Source organism: Microtus ochrogaster, unplaced genomic scaffold, assembly GCF_000317375.1.
Source record: "Microtus ochrogaster isolate Prairie Vole_2 unplaced genomic scaffold, MicOch1.0 UNK1, whole genome shotgun sequence".
NCBI classification, from domain to species: Eukaryota; Metazoa; Chordata; class Mammalia; order Rodentia; family Cricetidae; genus Microtus; species Microtus ochrogaster.
The window spans coordinates 32,916,379-32,937,189 of record NW_004949099.1 but is presented as its reverse complement, the minus strand read 5'-3'; the positions used below and the strand labels follow the sequence as shown (position 1 = coordinate 32,937,189).

The 20,811-nt window shown below is 47.0% G+C and overlaps 1 protein-coding gene across 7 annotated transcripts in view; it reads left to right on the top strand.

Moving 5' to 3' along the window:
• The window catches only part of Cacna1c (calcium voltage-gated channel subunit alpha1 C), a 562,276-nt gene that overhangs the window by 353,915 nt on the left and 187,550 nt on the right, over positions 1–20,811 (top strand). For all 7 annotated transcript variants that reach the window (XM_026788226.1, XM_026788225.1, XM_013352952.2 and 4 more), the window contains exon 5: positions 8,218–8,357. In XM_026788226.1, coding sequence (XP_026644027.1) covers positions 8,218–8,357 — 140 coding nt within the window. The remainder of the gene's footprint in view (positions 1–8,217; positions 8,358–20,811) is intronic.

Genomic DNA, 20,811 nt, shown 5'->3' with positions numbered 1-20,811 from the left:
CACCACCACCACCACCACCACCACCACCACCACCACCACCACCACCACCACCACCTCCACCACAGCTTAAGGAACACTGTAGAAGAGGGGAAGAAGGCATTTGAGAGCCAGAGGAGGAGTGCCATGCAGCACTGTCCTGTGGACACGGCACGGCTGTAGCGCTCATAAACTCAGTGCGGCTGCCATCACCTTCACGAGAGCAAGCAAATATGGGGTCGATGGTCCACAGGCCCCATGCCTTCCTGAGGAACTACTAGCAGATAATAGCTGCTGGGAGAAGGAGAATTATTCTTTTTGTAAACGTGTGGACACTGATAAGTTTTCCATGCTCCAGTGGATGGATCCACACATATCTGACTGAATTCCGTGGTGTGTAAATTAAAAAAAAAAAAAAAAACAAAGTTGGGAAGGAGATGTGTTGGGAGAATATGGGAGAGCTGGGAGGGTAAAGCAGGAGTAGGTATAATTGCATTTCATTGTATATATGTATGAAATTCTCAAAAATTAAAATTTAAAAATACAAAGGCATAAAATCTCACATAAAATTTAAATTTAAAAAATTGGAAACTGTGATCTCTTTATCAAGAAGTTTGTAAATTCTCCAGAGAAAAATGACCAGTTTTTTTTCTTGACTAAAAGCCAGAAATGTCCTTGGGACTCTTGCCAGAAGCCAGTGATACTGACAGTGTCTGGGAAGCTCTGATCTCTTAACTGGCTCCTAAATGATTGTAGGGTTACCCCTTTAGGGAGGCAGAATGTAAAAATAGTAATGAAGGCCTAAGAGAAAACTCATCGTGGCCAAGAGAGTAAATTCTGGCATGAGTGGAGACCGAACATACCAAAGAGACCAGGCCAATCTCCTGGCCAAGGGACCAACCCTGGGAGGCAGGCTCACCTTAAACTGTGCAGAGAAACTAGATGGGTTAACTGATACCCTGTACTGGAGGCCTAACTCAGGCGTGCTGAGCCAACCACTACTAAACAGGTACCCCCTCTATTGCAGTTTCTTTCCTCAGGACAGGATAGAACAATGGTGCCTTCGTAATTAGTTTGAAGAAAATGACTGTTCAAAATTGAGGCGAGGGGTTTTTAAGAAACATTTGCTCTGAGTCTTTTCTATCAAATACTATATAATTTGTGTCTTATGGCAAGGAATTCAGATTTTTTTAACCTTCCCCAACTTATAAAACTTCTATGCAAATGTTTTCATTTCCCCCTCCCACAGCCTTTGTTTACACAAAAGCCCTGCTTCATTCTTGATTAAAATGGCTGACTCCTCCCCGCTTCATTTCCTGTGCATCCCTTCTTTTAAGACCCCCACTGATGTCAGACCCAAAACAATAATAAAAGACACCATCACCACCTGTGTTAGAATGAATACCAAGTGCCCCTCCCATCTCTCTATATTTTGTTTTTTCAGAGCTTACCCTCTTGACCAGGGGAAAAGTGTTGCCTTATTCAGAAGCTTGGAAAAAAAAATAGCAAAGTTAGCAACTTCCCCAAAAGACTCTCCTTAATATACCTATTTCAAATGGTATATTAAGGGAGTATGAGGGAAGCACGCCATATTAAGACAGCGGTGGAATTCCAGCCATACTGGAGTGTTTTGAAAATGGAGCTGCCTTTACAGCAGCTTCCACGCAACCACACACCAGCTCCTCTGAGCTGGGGCCACTGGAAGCCTGGCAGTCACTTCCAGGGCAGCCGCTCTGCCAGTTACTTTTCCCGAGTCTGGCAGGCTCCAGTGCCAAGTGCATGATGTCAGGAGGCTCTTATCCCTGGAGCTTCTTTTTGGTGAATTCTTTGTGCTGTCCCCTTGGAGACCCAGGCCCTGGTGGCTTCCCCAGAGCACCCATTGCTCATGATTCTGAGGAGCACCTGATCGTTTGTCACTGCAGAAAATAACACAGGAGCCAAGGAGGCCTTCATAGTGACTTGTCCTTGGCCATCCCAACAGCTCCTAAGGGTTAAAATATTTTTTCTGTTTGTCTCACATGGCTTGGGCAATGAATGATGCTCTTTTGCCACATGAACATTGAGTATCCTCAAGAGAAATTGAGGAGCTAATTGGTTATTAGCCGAGTTTAGATCTGGTTTAAATATTGGGGAAGGACACGCTTCTGTGAAGGGTTTCCCTGCTTTGACTCCCAACAGAGGAAACTAAGATCTGAATGAACCAAGCACACCTTAGCACGCCTTAGCAACTGTCTCAAAGATGGCTTGCTCACAGCCCTTTAAACCTTTTAGAAGTTCGGCATCTTTCTGAATGTGTCCTGGGAGCCCATGAAACAAGCGGGGAGCCAGTGCTTCTGAACACGGTGGAGGCTCTGTGACCTGCAGGAAACATTTGCTTTGGGCAGATACTACCCGTCTCTTCCCATGTTCATGGAAGGTGTTGTGTAGGTAGATTTTTCTTTGGATTTAGAGCTCACAAAAAATGACATGGAAATTTATTATTAATTATGAAAGCTTGGCCTATAGCTTAGGCTAGTCTCACTAGCTCTTGTAACTTAAATTAACCCATTTATATTAATCTACATTTTGTCTTATGGCTTTTTACCTTTCTTCCATCTTGCATCTCCTGTTTCCTCTCCTTGTACATCTCTCCCATGCCTAGGATCATCTCCTCCTCACCCTCTCTCCACCCAGAAGTCTCACTAACCTCTTTCTATCTAGCTATTGGCCATTCAGCTCTTTACTAAACCAATCAGAAGGCGCCTTGCCAAAGACACATACATCCTCACTGTGTACAGGAAGATTACTCCACAACAGTGGTGTCATTTGATGGGCTCTGCCCGTTCATGGCCTCAGCTGGAGCATGGGAAGTGGAAACAAGACTAGGAGGGACCTCAAACAGGAGCCTCGGAGGCGGGATTCAGCACTTTTGTGCCCAGGCCACAGGAACTAGTGCATCACTGGCCGGTGCTTGTCTGTTAGTACCTTGTTGGCCCCTGCTTCACCCCTTAGAATCTGGCTCCTTACTGCTAGCACTCAGCCAACTTTTCACGGGGTCCACCCATATTCTATTCCCTTCCTGGGCTCTGGGCTGAGATGTGAAGTATCCAGACTTGGGATTCTTCAAATACCACTTGCTCAGCTTGCAGTCTACTGTGGTCTTCGGGGTATCCCTTACTGATCTCACATGAAGCCATATTTAGCAGCCAGATTTCCTATTAACCCTATAAGTCTAAATCCTAGCTTATCTTTCCAACTAGGAAAATATTCCCTGCCCCCAGAGGATATGAGTTACCCCTTCTCTCTAGCCACACCTCCTTTTAGCCCCTTTACAGTACTGAGTGGATTCTCCTTTGCCTCTCTGTCTTTTGGGAAATCTTTCCTCCTGTGCCTTCCTCTGAAGCTACATCTGGGAAGTTTTTTTTGAGACCTCCTCCAGATCACAGGGGACTCTGACTATAGCCAACTGTCCTTGGTGTGTCTGATTGCCATGCTGGTGGCATGAGCTAAGAGGTATTTCCTTCCCAAAGTGGTGTGATCTCTTTGGTCTGATGGGAAGAAGGGATGACTGAGAGAGTATAGAGGGGACTTCAGAGCCCCTCTGTGAGCCACCTGCTTCTGCACAACCCAAGAAATATGGACTCCTCAGAAGGTCTCCATTCAAGGGGCTCTAGCCAGCCACAAAGCCTTCTGTTGTATCCCCGGAACCCTTTCAGGATGACTCTATAACTGATTCTCAGGGCTCTCTGGCTTCTTGTTATCTTTCTCTCTTAAAATCGCTAAGGCCTGGCTATAGAAATATTTGTCATGGCCCAGCCCAGCAGGACATTGGAACCATGCTCTTAGGAATCAGGGACACAGCCTCTAATCCAGGTGATATACTTGGGTGCTCCTACCCAAGAGCTCCTCCTACAGCATGCCTGAATTTTCTACCCCTCCTCCATTAAAAGCAGACCTCACTAAAGTGTTCCAAGCTGGAGGGGGCGGGGCTGAGGAGAAGAAAGTCTTGGACATCTGCTCCCCTCACAGAATTCTCTTTTGTGACCCTCCTGCCCTCCGGTAGGTCTGCTGCTTTCTTCTGCACGCACTGTGAACGAAATGGTGTGACCGACTTGCAAACTGGTCTCTGATTCTGTCGGCCCCAGCTGTAGATTTTGGTGGAAAGATCCTTCCCTTGTGGACCCACAAGTTTAACCCTCAGCTAAGCCGAGGCCGTGTTTTCCCCCACTCTCCTCATCCTGGCAGCTTCTGCCCCAGACTCAGGCCATGTGAGCGCCACACTCAAAGACTCAGAGTGCTCCACAGGGGGAAGGAACTCAGAGACTTTAGATCTGGGCCCTGTCAGAGGCGGCTGAACTTCCTTTTTCCTTTTATGAGTATATGAGTTGGGATTCTGTTTTCTATTTTTATTTATTATTTTTTTATTTTACTTCCCAGTCACAGTTTCCCCTCCCTCCTCCTGTCCAGTTCTCTCCTCCCCCCCGCCTCCCCTCTACACCTGGTCCCCATTCACTCCTCTGTCTCACTGGCTGTGATAGTGAACCCAATTCGAATACCGGGCTTCTTCATTAACATTATCCTCATCCTCATTCATGTAGATAGACACATCACCCAGCACACTTGGCTGCAGTGATTGGAACGGCCTTTCTAGGTACGAAAGACTCACTCAAGCTGTTCTCCCCGTTTCTCTCCATTGACACCAAACACCTAGAATTCTGGGCCATCCCTAATCAGGTATCCTCCTGGCTAAGCCCTTCCTTTCACCCCTGTCCTGCTGAGACCGCCCACTCCCCACACACCCACCTATCTTAGGGGTCTACAGACACCATTTTGAAAGGGTCAGATGGAAGCCGTCAGCATAAGAGCTATGTAGTGTCTGTCCTCATTGCTTAGGCCTGCCTGTACCAGGAGGCTGGCAGTATGTAAATGAGAGTGTAGAACTAACCGCCTTTCGGTTAAACTTCATTTGCCAGCAGGTGACCCATCCATGGCCTGAACCCTCAGCTTTCTGTCTGATCGCCCCATGCCCTGTCCGGCTCTCCTCACGGCACTGCCTCTCCATAGTCACTGGGGACAGAGGCTTCACTCTGCTGGGGGAGTGGGAAGAAGCTCATGTTTCTACCTTTGTCATCTGTCATCAGACTTTGTGCCTGCTGCTTGTCACAACCCTCCGCTCAGCCCCTCTTCCTTGTCCAAGAAGGCACGGGCCACTCAGGTTCTCTTTAATACTCACGTGCCATCATGCCTCTCGCTTCTCAACTCCTGGGAACTGTCTTCCCCAGAGATCGTGACCCCCGTCCCATCTCCACTGCCCCTTCCATATCCATAGTTAGTTTCTCTGTTGTGACTAATAAAATACCCTCCTTATGTGAGAGCGGCCTATCAAATGCTGCTCCTAACCTTACCTCTCTGCAGCTTCTTCCCTTAAATACCATGACTTCAGCCTGCGACCTTCTGTGTGTACTTTTTCCTCCTCCACTCCTGGCCTTTTCCCTCCAATCAGTTTAGGGCCACTCTCCATCATCATAACCACACTAGCACGGACCCTTGGCCCACTCTCTCTTAACTTTGCTTGACTTGTGTACCTGGAGAAAAACACCTGCCCAGATCCCGTCCAATTACATGGAAATATTGGTACCCGAATATACAGAACCGCAGTGTCAAATTGGCCTTTGTTAGTACTCAGCAATCCTTCCTCATGACCCCACTCTACCCCTTCTTCGCTTTCTTGGGTCACTCTTCCGCAGCTTTACTACCCTCTTCGAACGCTCCCATGATGCCCCTCTCTTCAGATTTCCAGCTGGTACCCTGGGAAAGACTTTCCCTAAGGGAAAATGCAAACAGAAGAGAGCTTTCCTATGTCTCTATACCGCATCCATGACCTTATAATGTACCTCTCTAGGTCTCTGAAAGAAAAGCGGACCCCCAGCAGGGCTTCTCTTCCCTCTCCACCAGAAGGTTGGTTAGCTTCTGTTCAACTGAACTTTGCCCCTTATAAAGCCAGCATCCTCAGGGTACCACAAAAGCATCCCTTCCTGCCTTCTAAAGGATGTGAGTCCTCCCTATTGTGCACCACCAGCTCGTTCATCAGATGACTCCCATCTCAGGCGAACTCTATACCACACCCACTTTCATTCTTCTCTGCAGGGAGTTCCAGAGAGTTGCTCTGTGCTCACCTAGAGTCATATGCAGTCACGGCCCCTGAAACGGAAGGGTACAGCACACGCAAAAACATACGGCATATTTCAAAAATTGAATATAAAACAAAGGATAACAAATAATCTCTTTTTTAACTATATGTTGAGATGCTGTATTTTTATAGTGTTGGTCTAGATAAATGTGTCTCCATAGTTACTTCACCTCCTTTTACTTTATCAGCATGGCAGCTGCAAAGGTTGCTCACTTGGCTCACATTTGGGCTTCTTTCAGGCAAAAGCTCACTATTCTCACTGGCTCCAGCTTTTGCCCATCTCTCCTGGGCCACTCTACTAGGCCTTCCTCCATTGCCCCCCACATCGGGTATTTTCTAGGTCTCAGAGGCCTTGCTTGTGCTAAATGAAGTCGTTAGTTTCCCACAAGAGTCTTCAGCTCTGGACAGTTGACCGTGGCCATCTTGCTTTTCACAATCTCTATGGAGTACCAAGTCTGCTGCCCACAAACCGCTCCTCATCAGTCTCTTGTTCTCGATTTGTTCTCCGATTGCCTCCACAGCGTGGGAGGATCCTATGGCCCAGTCTTCTCACGCCGACTTCCAGCCAGACCTCAGGCTGTCCAGCCCTCATACACCCTGTACAGAAAGCAGTTTTGTCTCTATCCTAGACCTTCTTCTGACCTCCAGACACGTGATAGCAGCTCGGAAAACCATCAGACACACCGCAGTCAGCCCAGACGTGGAGAAGGTGGCAGTAGCATGTGGGTGCCTGTACCGCCCATTCATCCTTCCTATGGCTCCAGCCCAGGCTGATGGAGTCACATCTCATGCTTGTCCCCTCACATTTCCCAACTAGTCCAGTACCAGTCCTACTAGCTCCATCTTAAAAATAAATCCAGCATCCGATCTCCAACTCCCGGTTATCACCTGGCCTGAGTCCCAGCCTCTCTCCCTGGGCCACAGCGGCAGCCTGCTCCGGCCTGCCCTTGACTGCCCACTGCCGGCACCATTGGACTTAGTTAGACCTCACTCAGACTCATTCCCTGTCCTGCCCAGGTTTCCTGTGGGGCCCCTCCTTCTATCCAGCTTCTCTCTCCCAGTTGTTCTGACAGTCCCCTAACATCCCACCTCGCATCTCTCAGGATCACTGTTCCAACCACTTCTCTGCCTGGAGTGGCCCCCAGACAGCAGCAGAGGCTACACACCCACTCTCTTTGGGCCTCTTCTAAAATATCACCAGAGCAGGGTTCCTTTCTGAGCTGTCCCCTATTCAAAGATTCATCTCTTACCTGTGTCACTACGACCCCTTCTCTTTCCAACTATCACACACACTATGAGGTCTGGTTTACTGAAGCTCAGAGCCGGACTGCTCCCTTCTGCTCCCACCTAAGCATCTAACACAGTGCCTGCACACAGTAGGTGCTTGTGTTTGTTGGAGATGCGCAATCTCAGACACATCGTCAGAGAGCAGACATTTATGTGTTTTAGTGTTGTGTCTGCACAGGCTGGTGGGTTCTGCTTGAAGCTCTCCCACCGACCCCTTCAGCCATTTATTCATTTGTTCAACATGTGGCTCCTTGGCGGCAGCTACGTGCACGAGTGAGGTGGATTTCGATGTTTTTTTTTTGTTGTTCTCTGGAACAAATCACACCTAGGTGACCATCAGGATGGAAGAGCAGGCAGGGAGTACGTGGGTCCAGCGTGGTCATCAGGTTGGAGGAGTAGGCACAGAGCCCGTGACTCCTAGCGCTCATGGCGGGGAAGCTGGAGTCCACGGCAGTGATGACAGCACTTGAGAGAGAGGATTAGACTCCTGCGTTGTTCCTGTGCCTCGGCAGCTATTCCAGGACCTGAGCTCACCCAGGTCAAGTACAGCCACACACTCTGACAGCAAAGGGCTGCCCCTCACCCACTCAGCACTCTCTGTGGGAAGCGTCCCCTCCCCGTGTGTCTGATACACCCGCTGATGGAATAATAACTTGTAGCCTTTCATGGGCCACCAGTGGCCACACCTGTGACAGACTCCAGCAATCTGGGCTGGGTTCTTGGACTGGAGCCCCGCTGAGCGACCAGCTGGGGTCCTGATGGCTCCTCTCTCCCCTCTCTTTTAGGCTTTTTAGTGCAATTTTAGAACAAGCCACCAAAGCCGATGGGGCCAATGCGCTAGGAGGGAAAGGAGCTGGATTCGATGTGAAGGCGCTGAGGGCTTTCCGCGTGCTTCGTCCCCTGCGGCTGGTGTCTGGAGTCCCAAGTAAGTAAAGCCCTGTTCCTCTCCACAGTGTTCTTGTAACTGCTCTTTTTTCTTTGCTGGAACACCGGGAGCACTTTGCAAGTGCTGGTTTCTACGAATAGAAAGTTTTCTTATAGACAAGTCTCTGATTTAAAGTTGGCGCAAATGCACCAATCACATGGGGCCCAGCTTCTGCAGAAACCCAGGAATATTTCCAGGAGTCACACAGCCCAAGGAAGACAGCCTAGGCTAGGTAGATAAAGGGCCCCTCAGGCTATGTGCATTTTGCGTGCCAACATCGGAATGAACACATTTACAGCAGAGGATCCTGGGCCACAGAAGGCTAACCCCTCGTCTACCTTAGCTCATGAGATTAATTCTGCTCTCTGTATTTCCCCCCAAAGAATGTCAAGAAGGCATCACTGAACATTCTGAAAGCTCAGTCCCCTGCCATTTCCTCTCTGCATACGCATGGGGCATCCTCAGCTGCACACAGGGACATGATAACTGCCACCCAGAAAACAGGTTTCTGCCAGGGAAAGGGGCCAAGCTCTCAGAACTGTGTATGGGGAGACTTGCTCCCCTCCATGATATCAGCCACACACACTCCCTCTCTCCCTGTGTAGAGGCTCTGAGCTCAGGAGCTTCAGGTACCTCTTGACTGCAGCAAACCACAAGCAACCTGCTCCTGAGGAAGGAAGCAATCAGTATACTATAGAGTCTGTAGGGTTCTTCTCCCTCATCCTCTTCAATCTGGGAGTCTGGGAAGAAGTCTGGGCTTGTTGGCTGAAATTGTATGTCTTGGATCAGTAAGCCTGTGACTTACGTGGTCACATGGCCAGGGCAGGAAAACAGACGTCCTTTGAGAATAGCCCTGTGCTTAGCACCTGAGGGCATTCTTACTGCTTGATGGAGTCTTAGATTCATAAAGCCCCGGAAGCTGCCTAGTGGGTGTGTAGAATTGAGGGAGGGTCTTAATTAACTAGCAACTGAGTTAGGGCTAGACCTGGTTTCCCATCTGCCCTTTCTGCCATACCACACCATGTTTAAAGAATTAAGGCTATCATTCTTGGTTGTCTTCCATGTTTGCATGGATCTCCTGTTTTTTCAACTGCAGCAAGGCTCCCTGAAGCCCAGCGTTGTGCCCTTTATTCTCCCTGATTTCTGTTCAGCTTCTGGGGGAACGCGGGGAATAGATTAAAACAGGAGCTGGTGCCTTGGTTAGGGCTCCTATTGCTGTGCGACTTGTGGAGGGAAGGGTTTATTTCAGCTCGCAGATCACACTCTATCCCTGATGGAAGTCAGGGCAGGAACTCAGGACAGAAACTGAAGCAGAGGCCACAGGGAATACTGCTTACTGGCTTGCTGATCTTGGCTTGCTCGACCTGCTTTCTTATACAAGAGGGGCAGACATTATAGAGCATCTCAGACTGAAAAGTAACGTGGCGCCAAGCCTCACACGCACAGTTAAAACTGCCACTGGCTACTCCACCTCAACCATGTCACACCATTTATGGTTTATATGATGGCCACATCAAGCTCCACATTTGTCATACTTGATAACTTGGTTGTTCTTGATTATTCCTCCATCACTCCATACAGTGGCATTGGGGAGCAAAATGGGAGGCAGGGGTGACTGTCAACATGATGTTAAAGGAGCTTATGGTAGTACGACCAATGTGTGAGAGTCAGGGACTGTTAGCAAACCCCAGACTTCTACCCCCAAGTTACCATAGACAGGCTGACTCTCACCCTGTTACTTAGATTTTCCTTAGGGGCTTGGGACCTTCCCACATTGTGAGGGCTGTCAGGGCTTATTTCCCTGGAGGACTGGGGCAGCGCAGGGCAGGAGCACTCCACTCAGCCTTTGCTTCAAGAACAGATGATCCCAAATGCCATATAACCTGCGAGCAGACACAGTGTGTCTGGTTCACAGTTCATGATGGAGAGGATTAGCTTCAGCCTGCCGGCTGGAGCAGCTCTCTGGGATAAACAAGACTCTATGTGGTGTCCAATTCTGTGCCTCAGCCACATCAGCAGCCGCTGTGCTGCCTTCATGGCAGAAGCAGATGACTGGAGAAGATGGCCTGGAGTTGGCACAGGAACAGTCCCAAGGTGTGCTTGCTCACATTCCATTGGCCAGCACAGCTCATATAGCTAACCTCCGAGATAATTGGACAGAAGCGTGTGGTAGGCCTTCTGCATTGTGAGTCCTCATCAGAGATTTCAAGCTGCTGCTGATTTGGTGAAGAATCACAAATACACCGGGAATGGCTTTTCTCTGAGCTTCAGGAAAGGGCTTGGCTTAACCTTTTGTGCTGTCTTAGTTTCTCTTCAGTAAAATATGAGGTCACAGTGACCAAGTGCATTGGTTTAACACCACCCCCTTTTCTCACAGCCTTTAGCAAAACTCTTTGTCTTAGTTAGTGTTTCTATTTCTGCAATGAAACACTATGACCAAAATGAAGTTGGGGAGGAAAGGGATTGTTTGGCTTACTCTTCCATATTGCCATTCATCATCAAAGGAACTCAAAACAGGTCAGGAACCTGGAGATAGGAGTTTATGCAGAGGCCACAAAGGCATGCTGCTTACTGGCTTGCTTAGCTTTCTTTTCTTATAGAACCCAGGGCCAGCCCAGGGCCAGCTCCAACCATAATGGGCTGGGCACTCCTCCACCATTCACTCATTAGGAAAATGCCCTACAGCTGGATACAAGGAGGCATTTTCTCAGCTGGGTTCCCTCCTTTCAGATAACTTGCTTGCATCCAGTTGACATCAGCTAGTCAGCACGCTCCCGATTGGAGTCGTATCTCCATGTTGTCACCACTCCTATCCTCCCCTCTTTGCTACACTCACTCATCCGGGCTTTCTCCTCCCCTGCTGCACCGCTACAGTAGTGGTTCCAGTGGCCTCTTGTCTGGCCCATTGGCCTTTAACTCTCTGGTTAGTTCTGCAGAGCTGGCCTTTAACCTCTCATCGCTTGGCATCTGAGACACTATTCGCTCCTGGCCCTGCCCTTGCGTCCCTTGCTCTTCCTTTTTGCAGTTCTTTGTGGTTGCTCCTTCTCCACCGTTGGGGCCCTGTGGCGCTCCTGGTGCGGTCTTTGTACCTCTTCTCCATCTGCACTCATTCCCCAGTTGTCCTGCATCATCCAGACTCACAGGATCGAATGTCACATTCTTAGCCTCTAGACTTGAGCGCCAGAGTCACACACTGGATTGCAGCTCCTCTCTTCTCATCAGATGGCAGTGAGCGTCATAACTGACCACGCCCCAACCCCACTCTCCAGCTCCCAGATCCTTTCCCGCCTTAGTAGATGTTGACACACTTTCCAGCTTTTTCTTTTGGGGCCAAACACCTGACTTCTAGTTTTGTTTGTTAGCTTTGTCTTTTCATCCATTGCATTAAATCCATCTGAAGGTTCTCTCAACTTTACTTTCAAAATATGTGAAGAATGTTTCTTGCTGTCTTCACATTCTCTTCCTTTTCTGCCACTACCATCTCTCATCTGGACAGAATTCTCTGCCTCTACCTATATCCCTAATCAAAATGCATCAGTTAGGGTGTGTGTGTGTGTGTGTGTGTGTGTGTGTGTGTGTGTGTGTGTGTGTGTGTGTGTGTGTTCATATTCAAAGGGGATTTATTAGTGTCATTTGCAGCCTATGGTTCACATAGTACACAAGTGTCTGTCTCCTGATAGAAAGGCCAAGGATCCACATTAGAGAGGGTCTAATACAGACCCTCAGATAATACAGCCAAGGAAAATGTCCTTTAGCTGTGACCAGCTTCTTGCGTTTTAGTTCATTCCAGCTATAGTAAAATGGACAGCCAAGATTAGCCATCACACCCAGCCTAAACCGAACGCAAAGACAGCATGGCCCTCTTGATATCCAAGTCCTGCCTTGTCCTTGCCCCATGAGAAGCTCTAAGGCCCCTAAGCCACCCAGAGTGGAAGCTGGAGTCTCCTCTGTGCTGTCTCTGGGGCCCCTCCTCCCTCTGCCCTTCTTTAACTGCAGCTTTCACCAGCGCTCTTCCCATCCTGGAGAACTCCGGCTCTCTGCCAAGGCAGGTGCCACTGCTCCTTCCCGCTGTGGTCTTGACCCGGCCACCCCTCACCTGCCTGCTCTCCTTCTCTAGTCTACGCTGAGATAGTCTTCCAGCTTGTCACTGCCACCCTGTGCCAGGCATTCTCTTTACTTTCTGTGTCCCAGACCAAATTACCGTCCTAATTGTCCCCACATCACTTGCCACTTACACTAATTATGTTTTTATTCGTTTGTCATCCATTATGGCCAGGGCCACAGTTTACAATACCTTTGTTCACAGCCATATTTTTAGCACCGACAGTGGTAGATGGGTGTTGTAGAAAGTGTGCTCATTATCGCAGACCCTCATGCCGAGCGCCATTCTCCATGGTGGCTAAGACTGCCTAGCTCCTCGGAATCTACTAATGCTTTGAGATCCGTGTGTGTGTGTGTGTGTGTGTGTGTGTGTGTGTGTGTGTGTGTGCGTGCGCGCGCTACATTTCCCAGTCCAGAGTCTGAACTCTTCTCTTGCACCAGCTCTTCATGGCCATAGTGCAACCTATAGTCACAGATATATGTGTCTCTGGTGCAAGTTTTTAGAAAAAAAAAGGATAATTCTATGGTTTTTGAAACTTGTGACTCTAAACTCCATGGGTGAGGGGCCCCAAAAGTTGCTGGTATTTTTTTAAATATATTTACTAAATGCCACTGGAATCTTGATGGAAGATCCTGCATGGAGAGGGATGACTATGAGAAGAAAGGCTTGTGAGTCATCAACAGCCTCTTCCAGACATTTCTGTATGGGAGAAGTTGCTGGCCAAGAGACAGGCGTGAATCTATGCTAAGTATGTTCTCAAAGGCTTTGTAGTAGGAAAAAATACTCATAAAAATGGTATGTAAAATAAAAACTAGAGATTCCAAAAAATGTTTTAGGTAAGGAGTACAGAGTGCCATGATGAGTAAGCTTTGGGGATCCAGGGGTGGGACTGAGAATCAGAAAGTCTTCCTGCAGGAGGTAGAACTTGAAATTGGATTTCAGTGGACAAACAAGGAAGAATATTACAAAAAGAAAGGACAGTGTGGTCCTGGAGATGTACACAGGAGGAATTTAGGAGCTGATTATAGAAAAAAAAAACAGACAAACTCCCAATGGCAGTGAAATGCCATGTTATTGAAAGTTGTGGTTGCTTTGCTTTATAGAGACCTTTCCATAATAAAGTCCCTTTCCTTGTGAGGTCTCCAATCCTTCCCAGATGAGCCAGAGGATAAGCTACTCATAGCAAGAAGCATGACACAATATTTGTGAACAATGAACACTGAGAACTGTGATCCAAAATTTACCGTGTCTGTGCACTGGGTATGCTCGCTTATGGGACAATAAGCAAGCCCCTTTCTATATATTCCTCACGTGTCCTTCTGGATATGGCCTTCCAAGAGTGGACTGAAGCAAGTGAGGCAGCAGATGGAAGTATGAAGTCATCTTTTAGGCTCATGAGGCCTTTGATAAAATCCTGGAGCACCCTTGCTCTAATGGAAAAAAGGATGTCTCCATTCAAGAGGGACACCAGCTGTGCTCTCTCCCCATCAATCACTGCTGGTGGAAGTTTCCTGTCTCAGAGCCGTGGTCCCAAATACCCAGCAGCTGCTTCCCAAATTACCATACAGAGGCTTAATGTGACCTATAAATGCTTGGCCAATAGCTCAGGCTTATCATTAACTAGCTCTTACATTTTAAGTTAACCCATATTCCTTATTTACGCTCTGCCACGTGGAGGTACCTTTTCACAGTACTGTATGCCCATCTTGCTCTCTCCACATCTGGCTGGCATCTCCTCACCCCACCCCTCCGCACCTGAGTTCTCAATTTGATTTTTTGCCTAACCATATCCTGCGTGGCTATTGCTCAAACAGCTTTTATTATTAACCAATGAGAGGAATATATATCCACAATGTACAGAATGACCATCCAACAGCAAACCACAACACCAGGCAATGGGACACACTAGAGACTATGAGTCTTGTATTTTATTGCAAAGAAGTAGGAGTGGTCGGTATGTAAAATAAATGAAAAATGTTAAAAATAAATTTAAAAAAAATTAAAAAGAGTTTATGTATCTGTGTGCCCAGTTCCTAAGGTGAGGCACACTTATTGTGCAGCTGTCTGTGACTATGGTTCCTAGTGCCCACCTCAGTCTGTTCCTCTTCACCTCTTGGTTTCCCCTCCTGGGATCAGCAACCATAGGGTGGCCATACTGACGATGGAGCCAGTGCTCCTCATGATTAGCCTGTTGGGAATGTCTTCTGTTTTTACACCTTCATGGTCAAGAACAGTCATGATTCAAGCTACAGCCATTACTCCTAGGCAGATTTTTTCTAGACCCAAGGGCACTCACTTTCTGGTAGAGAGGAGGAAGGCTCAGACTTTATAGTTACTAGCAACCGTGAGTGGGGTGCGTGTGTGCATACATGCATGTGTTTAGGGAATGCCTTGTGATTCCAGACATGGCAAGTTCAAGTCTGCCTAGCATCCCCAAATCATGTAACTTGGCTATGATGACTAGTTTTAACTGTCAATTAAGCACAACCTAGAATCCCTGAGAAGAGTCTGAATGAGGGATTGTCTAGATCAGGTTGGCCTGTGGCTATGCCTGCAGGGGTTGTCTTGATTAGCTGATATGAGAAGACCTGGCCACCGTGGGTGGCACCATTCCCCGGGCAAGGGATCTTGGACCATATAAGTATAGGAAAGCAAACTGAACACTGTAGATGCATTCATCCTCTCGGCTCTTGAAAGTAATGTGACTGGTGTTTTTTTCCTTGACTTCCCTGAAGTGATAGCCTGTAACTTGGAGCTATAAGACAAGCACACCCTGTCCCTCTGAGTTTGTTTTTGTCGGGGTGTTCTGTCACCACAACAGAAATGAAGCTAGGAGTGTGGACCTTTCATTGGCAACTTTTAAAGGAAGCTGAGTCTTGGAAAAGAGATCCGTGTCAGAGCAGAGGCTCAGCTGCAGTGCTTCATCCGCATCTCTGGCTTTTCTGACTGCCTATATCTGCCTCTGGCCCTTTAATTCTGGTGAACATTACGTAATCCCTTGGATGGTGGCAGGCAGTGCATTAGAGTACAGGTAGTAAGCAGAGCAGATGATGGGACTCCATCAGCCCTCACTGACCCCCAGCCTGGCAGACTCAGCCCTGCTCCTCCACCTTGCAGGGCATGAGCTGGCCCTGTATCTGCGTCTTCCATCCACACTCAGCCTCTGAACCTGTCCACACTCCTGCTCCTTGCTGAGTGTGCCGCTTCTCGCTTGCTGTTCTTGTCTCCTGTTTTTTCTTTCTTCTTTCTGCCTTGCTTCCTCTGCTTTTCTGCCAGTACTTCCTGAAAGACTGTCTGCTGCACAGACCTTATCAACGTGAAGTTTCTCTTACAGAGCTATATCAAGGACATGGGTATCACCCACTGGCCCTCCCGCATTCTACTTCTGAGACTACCAGACCCCCTGTCCTCTCCTCAGAATCAACTTTGCAACATAGCCCAGTCTGCCATCTCTGCTCCTTGGTCCCAGTAAGCAAGCAGAGTAACCACATCTTGCCATAATCATTAACCTTCTGCCCCTCTTCCTGCATCAGAATGTGTGGCTGGGAAGCAACCATGGCTATCTACTCCACCACTATCAAAATGGGGACGCTTTGGCCAGCAAATTTCAAAGCTCCCAGTATGATAAAGCTATTTGGTAGCAGCAAGCGGGACTCAGATTCCTATGCTTCCCACAAGACTGCCAGGGAACATAATGGGCCCCTAATTTTGTGGCATCTGTGGCACACACTGGACCTCTAACACACATTTATGCAAACATGCATGCACACACAGCCCACTATTCTCTCTATTCTGTACCTGTCTACCCCATGACAAGTGGCAGCCCAGGACTGTTGTCCTCAAGGTACTCTGGAGGGTTTCTGTGAACAATATAATTTTCCCATACTCCACAGAGGTGGCTTCCAGACAAGCTCCTGTGCACATCCCCTGGCCTGCTCTGTTTTAAGGAGCCTGTTATGTTCCTGTTGCTGGTGTGGCTTGCCTGCCAGCGTCAGAGCAGAAGCATGGCTGCAAGGAAGAAGTGATGCCCACTTTTTCTCCAACCCCAATTGCAAACAGTGCTTTCCTGTGCCCTGCTCTTCCCTCAGCTAAGCAGCTCATCTCTCTCCTTCCAGGTAGTCTGTGGCACATACTACAGGTCACAGCTCTAGGCCTGGCTCTGCTGCTTACATTTCTCTGTTTTCTGCTTTGCCCCAGTTTCTCTGTATATGAATTGTGATTAATAATATGCACACCACAAATAATAACAAACCTTTTCTTGATAGAGCCCTGTTCCCATCCAGCAATAAAGTCTTTTCGGTCCATTCCTGGACAAGCCACAGCAGTTGTAAGAGAAAATGACCCCGAGGTCACGAAGTCAGTGAATTCATCCAGTGAGCACCTCATGCTTTCTCATTTCTTCTGCCATGGAGTTTTACAAAAAATAAATAGCAGTATTGCCTAAACTGGAGGAATCACATTATTGGGGAAAGCAGGGTAAAAGAAAAATATCAGTGACAAAGAATACATGCCACCAACAGCGAAGTTAAATATACTGTGGAGTGTGATCCTCACCCTGTAACGAGAAGGAACCCAAGCAGGAGGGCAGCAGGAGGTAGCCCATTGAGGCAGTGGACAGCCTCAAGGTGAACCTTTGACTCCAGGAGCTTGATTGGGTGATTAGCCGGCCCAGTGGTCCAGGAGGCAGGGATATCACCCCTGATTTATACACAGAAAGGACAGCCTGCCACACTTCACCCTCAGGAATGCAGGGAGGTGGGCACTAAAGAATGCAGTCAGACAGATGTGCTGGGCTGCCCTACAGAGAGGACTAGCTGGGGAGAACGAGGGAGCTGATAGGCAAGGTGTGGGCATGCTTGCGTTTCAAGAAGTCATGAATCCTTTGGGCTACAAGGGATAATGAGGGATCGCTCTATTGCCACCTCAGCATTCAGTGGTGAAGTTGGCCTGCAGGTGAGCAAGCATGGATTTATGCCTGCATGGAGCCAGCTGCTTGACTTTCATTTGTCCAGGAGACTTCTGCTTTCTTAGCTGTGAAACGAGAGGGTTAAACTGTCCCAGTATTATATCCTGAGCATTGTCATTCTCAATAATTCTGAAAATAGAGAATAACAGTGGTCTAGGAGTTCTTTTTGAGATACTAATTTTAGAACTTTGGTAGTCATTGGCAAGTTGTGACCTTACGCAAATACCTCCAGGTGTTATATCCTGAGATAGTAGTGGTCAGACAGTTAGGTGTTGGTATGTATGTATGTATATGTGTGTGTGTGTGTGTTTATGTATATATACCACATGGTAAGTCAACAGGTATGATCAGAGGTGGGCGGTATGCCACGTGAAAAGTCAACAGGCATTTCTGTGCCTGACCTTTTTTGGAAATCTCGACCATGCAAAAGCAGCCAATAGCAAGGTGACTAGCACTTAATTAGAACTAATGGTAACGACAAAGTCTGCTTAGACCTGAAGTGACCCATGCTAAGTGCTGGAAAGTAAGAAAATGAAAACAAAGGAATTCAGGATCCTGGTAAATGATCAATGTGCCGACCATGAGCTGCATGCCTTTCTTGAGCTCACTTCCACATGCAGACTCCTGCAGTCTCTAGTTAAATGACAGCAGCAACACTGCTGAAGACCACATTCCCAGAATCCTCATGGGCTTGCCATGTGCCCCAGTTCCTTAGTCCATAAGATGGGGGCTAAAATTGCATCTGTCTTATGGAAATTTTGAGGATTCAATAGGTGGATGCTGGCTAGAAATTTAGGGTTGCATTCTATACATTGGAAGCGTACTACAACTTGAAGAAGGACGCTTAAAAGAAATCACATAATAGCTCAGAATTGAGAATAATAGATGGTTATTTATTTAGAGGTAGGATCACAAATCAGAATCTGCTGGAACGGAGAACACCAACCAAATCCCACTGCTGGAAAAGAGGTAGGATGTGCACTTTACTACGGCATAAATAGTATAAGAGGCCACGCCCCAGTGGGCGGGTAACTTAAAGGCTACTGGCTGTAGGATTTCCTACAGCACCTCCCCCTTTGTTTAAATAAGAGAGTCTAAGCCTAATACCAAATTATATGCAATATGAACAAATATATTCAATAATTATCCTATCCTAATGAGTTTAAGTCTTGTATAATAAATTTACAACTTGGCCAAGTCATAAGAGGAAAGTAACTACAATTATCTAATCTTCAACCCCATTGAAGATCTGAGAGGGGAAATAATATAACTTGAGTAAGCAGGAAGTGCAATCAAGCAACTTTCAAAATGCGCAACAAATAACAGAGACAACTGGCTACCTGGGCAATCACCCAAAGTTTCATTTGCGACGTTGAAGCAACCAACTTTGGCTAAGGCCTAGATTAACTGACAGACCTTTTTAAAACTGTCTTACCCTGTCATGGCAAGATTTGACAGTCCTTTTCCTTGTGTCCTCCTTTTCCATTTCCGGGTACCATGTACCTTGTCAGTGGTTGAGGCATGGGCCCAAAAGCCAGTTTTGCCAAGAAGGAAACAAACTCCGAGTGGAGTACCACACAGTGCTCAACATTCTCCCAGGAATAGATTGATGCTGCCAGGAGCAATCGTGTCTCACTTCAACAGAACTCTAAGTTATTTAAATGCCATATTCTACAGCTCTTTTAAGTGGTTAAAGATTACCTATCGATGCAGAATACAATCTCTATGTATCTAAAGAACTGATTAGTCTAACTATAAGTATGGCAAACATAGATGACTATTGATCTATAATTCTTAATACCTATATAACTTAAAGACTAAGACTTCATATTAGAATATTATACAATAAACAACTGTGTAACAAATGAGGACATAAATAGTATAAGAGGCCACGCCCCAGTGGGTGGGTAACTTAAAGGCTACTGGCTGTAGGATTTCCTACAGCAACAACTATTGGTTGTCTGCATTCCTATGACCTCAACTTCCTATCTACTTTCATTGGGTTCCAAGTTGGTTTAGTTACAAAAGGCAGGCTTTCTATGCTTGAATTCTAAAATAACACTCATGTCAGTCAGCTTTCTGTTGCTGCAACAGAAGCTGAAAAAGGAAACTTTATGAGGAGGTGCTCATTTCAGCTCATGGTTTCAGAGAATCTCATCTGTGATTAATAGGTGCAGTTGCTCCCCCCTCAAAGTGACACGCACACGTCTAGTGACCAAGACTTGCACTAGGTCCCACCTCTGAAGTTTCTGTCACCTCTCAATAATGCCATCCTGGGGACCACACCTATAATGCATGGACCTTTGAGATGTGTCAAGATCCAGACCGTGACAGCTTTTCTGAAGGACAGGTTATAGTCGATAAAACTAGCAGATCTTACACGTAGAGGTGCAAGTGCAGTATCGCACAATTTTATAATTGTATAATTTCACTAGTCTTCTTCTGTTGGTATACATATTTTATAATCATACCCTATGTTACTGTTTCTCAGTAAACAATCAGATGGCTTAAGTAAATTAGAGAAGAAACCGAAACACAGACTTCTATGTGCCTGTTTACCTGCCGTTTCTGGGTCTCCTGCTATACAAGTGGGTGCTACATCTTCAGACGCTGCTTTCTGTTCTCCTCTCACGCCTTTTCCAGAGCCCCACATGCACACATGTTTAGTTATCACAGATTATTCCAATTGTCCTTATTTGTTCATTTCTCCACTTCTTTTTTTGGTCTGTGTTTGTTTGTTTGGGTTTTATCGAGACAGAGTTTCTCGTAGCTTTTTGGAGCCTGTCCTGGAACTAGCTCTTGTAGACCAGGCTGGCCTCGAACTCACAGAGCTCTGCCTGCCTCTGTCTCCTGAGTGCTAAGATTTAAAGGCGTGCGCCACCACCGCCCGGCTGGATAATTTCTTTTATCATTCTAATTCACTTGTTTTTGTTCTTTTCTTCTTCCGCTGTTTCTATCTTCAGTGAGCATATTGAGTGAGTTTTTTATTCTAGTCTTCAGTTCAGTTGCTTTTTAATTATAGAGTTTTAATTTGGTTCCCTTTAATATAGTTCCCGACCACCTATGGCGTCCGTCTCCTCCCTCTTTAATACAATATACTTATTTGACCAGCTGTGTTTCTCTCTCTCTCTCTCTCTCTCTCTCTCTCTCTCTCTCTCTCTCTCTCTCTGTGTGTGTGTGTGTGTGTGTGTGTGTGTATGTGTGTGTGTGTTCAAGTGCATGCATGTAACAACTATTTGAAAATATTTGTCTGCTGACTCTAGCATCTAGAGAGTCTTGTTTTGTGTTGGATGCATATCCCATTTTCCTATTTCTTTGTGTATCTGCTGATTTTTATGAGCCATGGAATCATGGGTAATATGCTATAGAGACTCTGGAATCTTCCT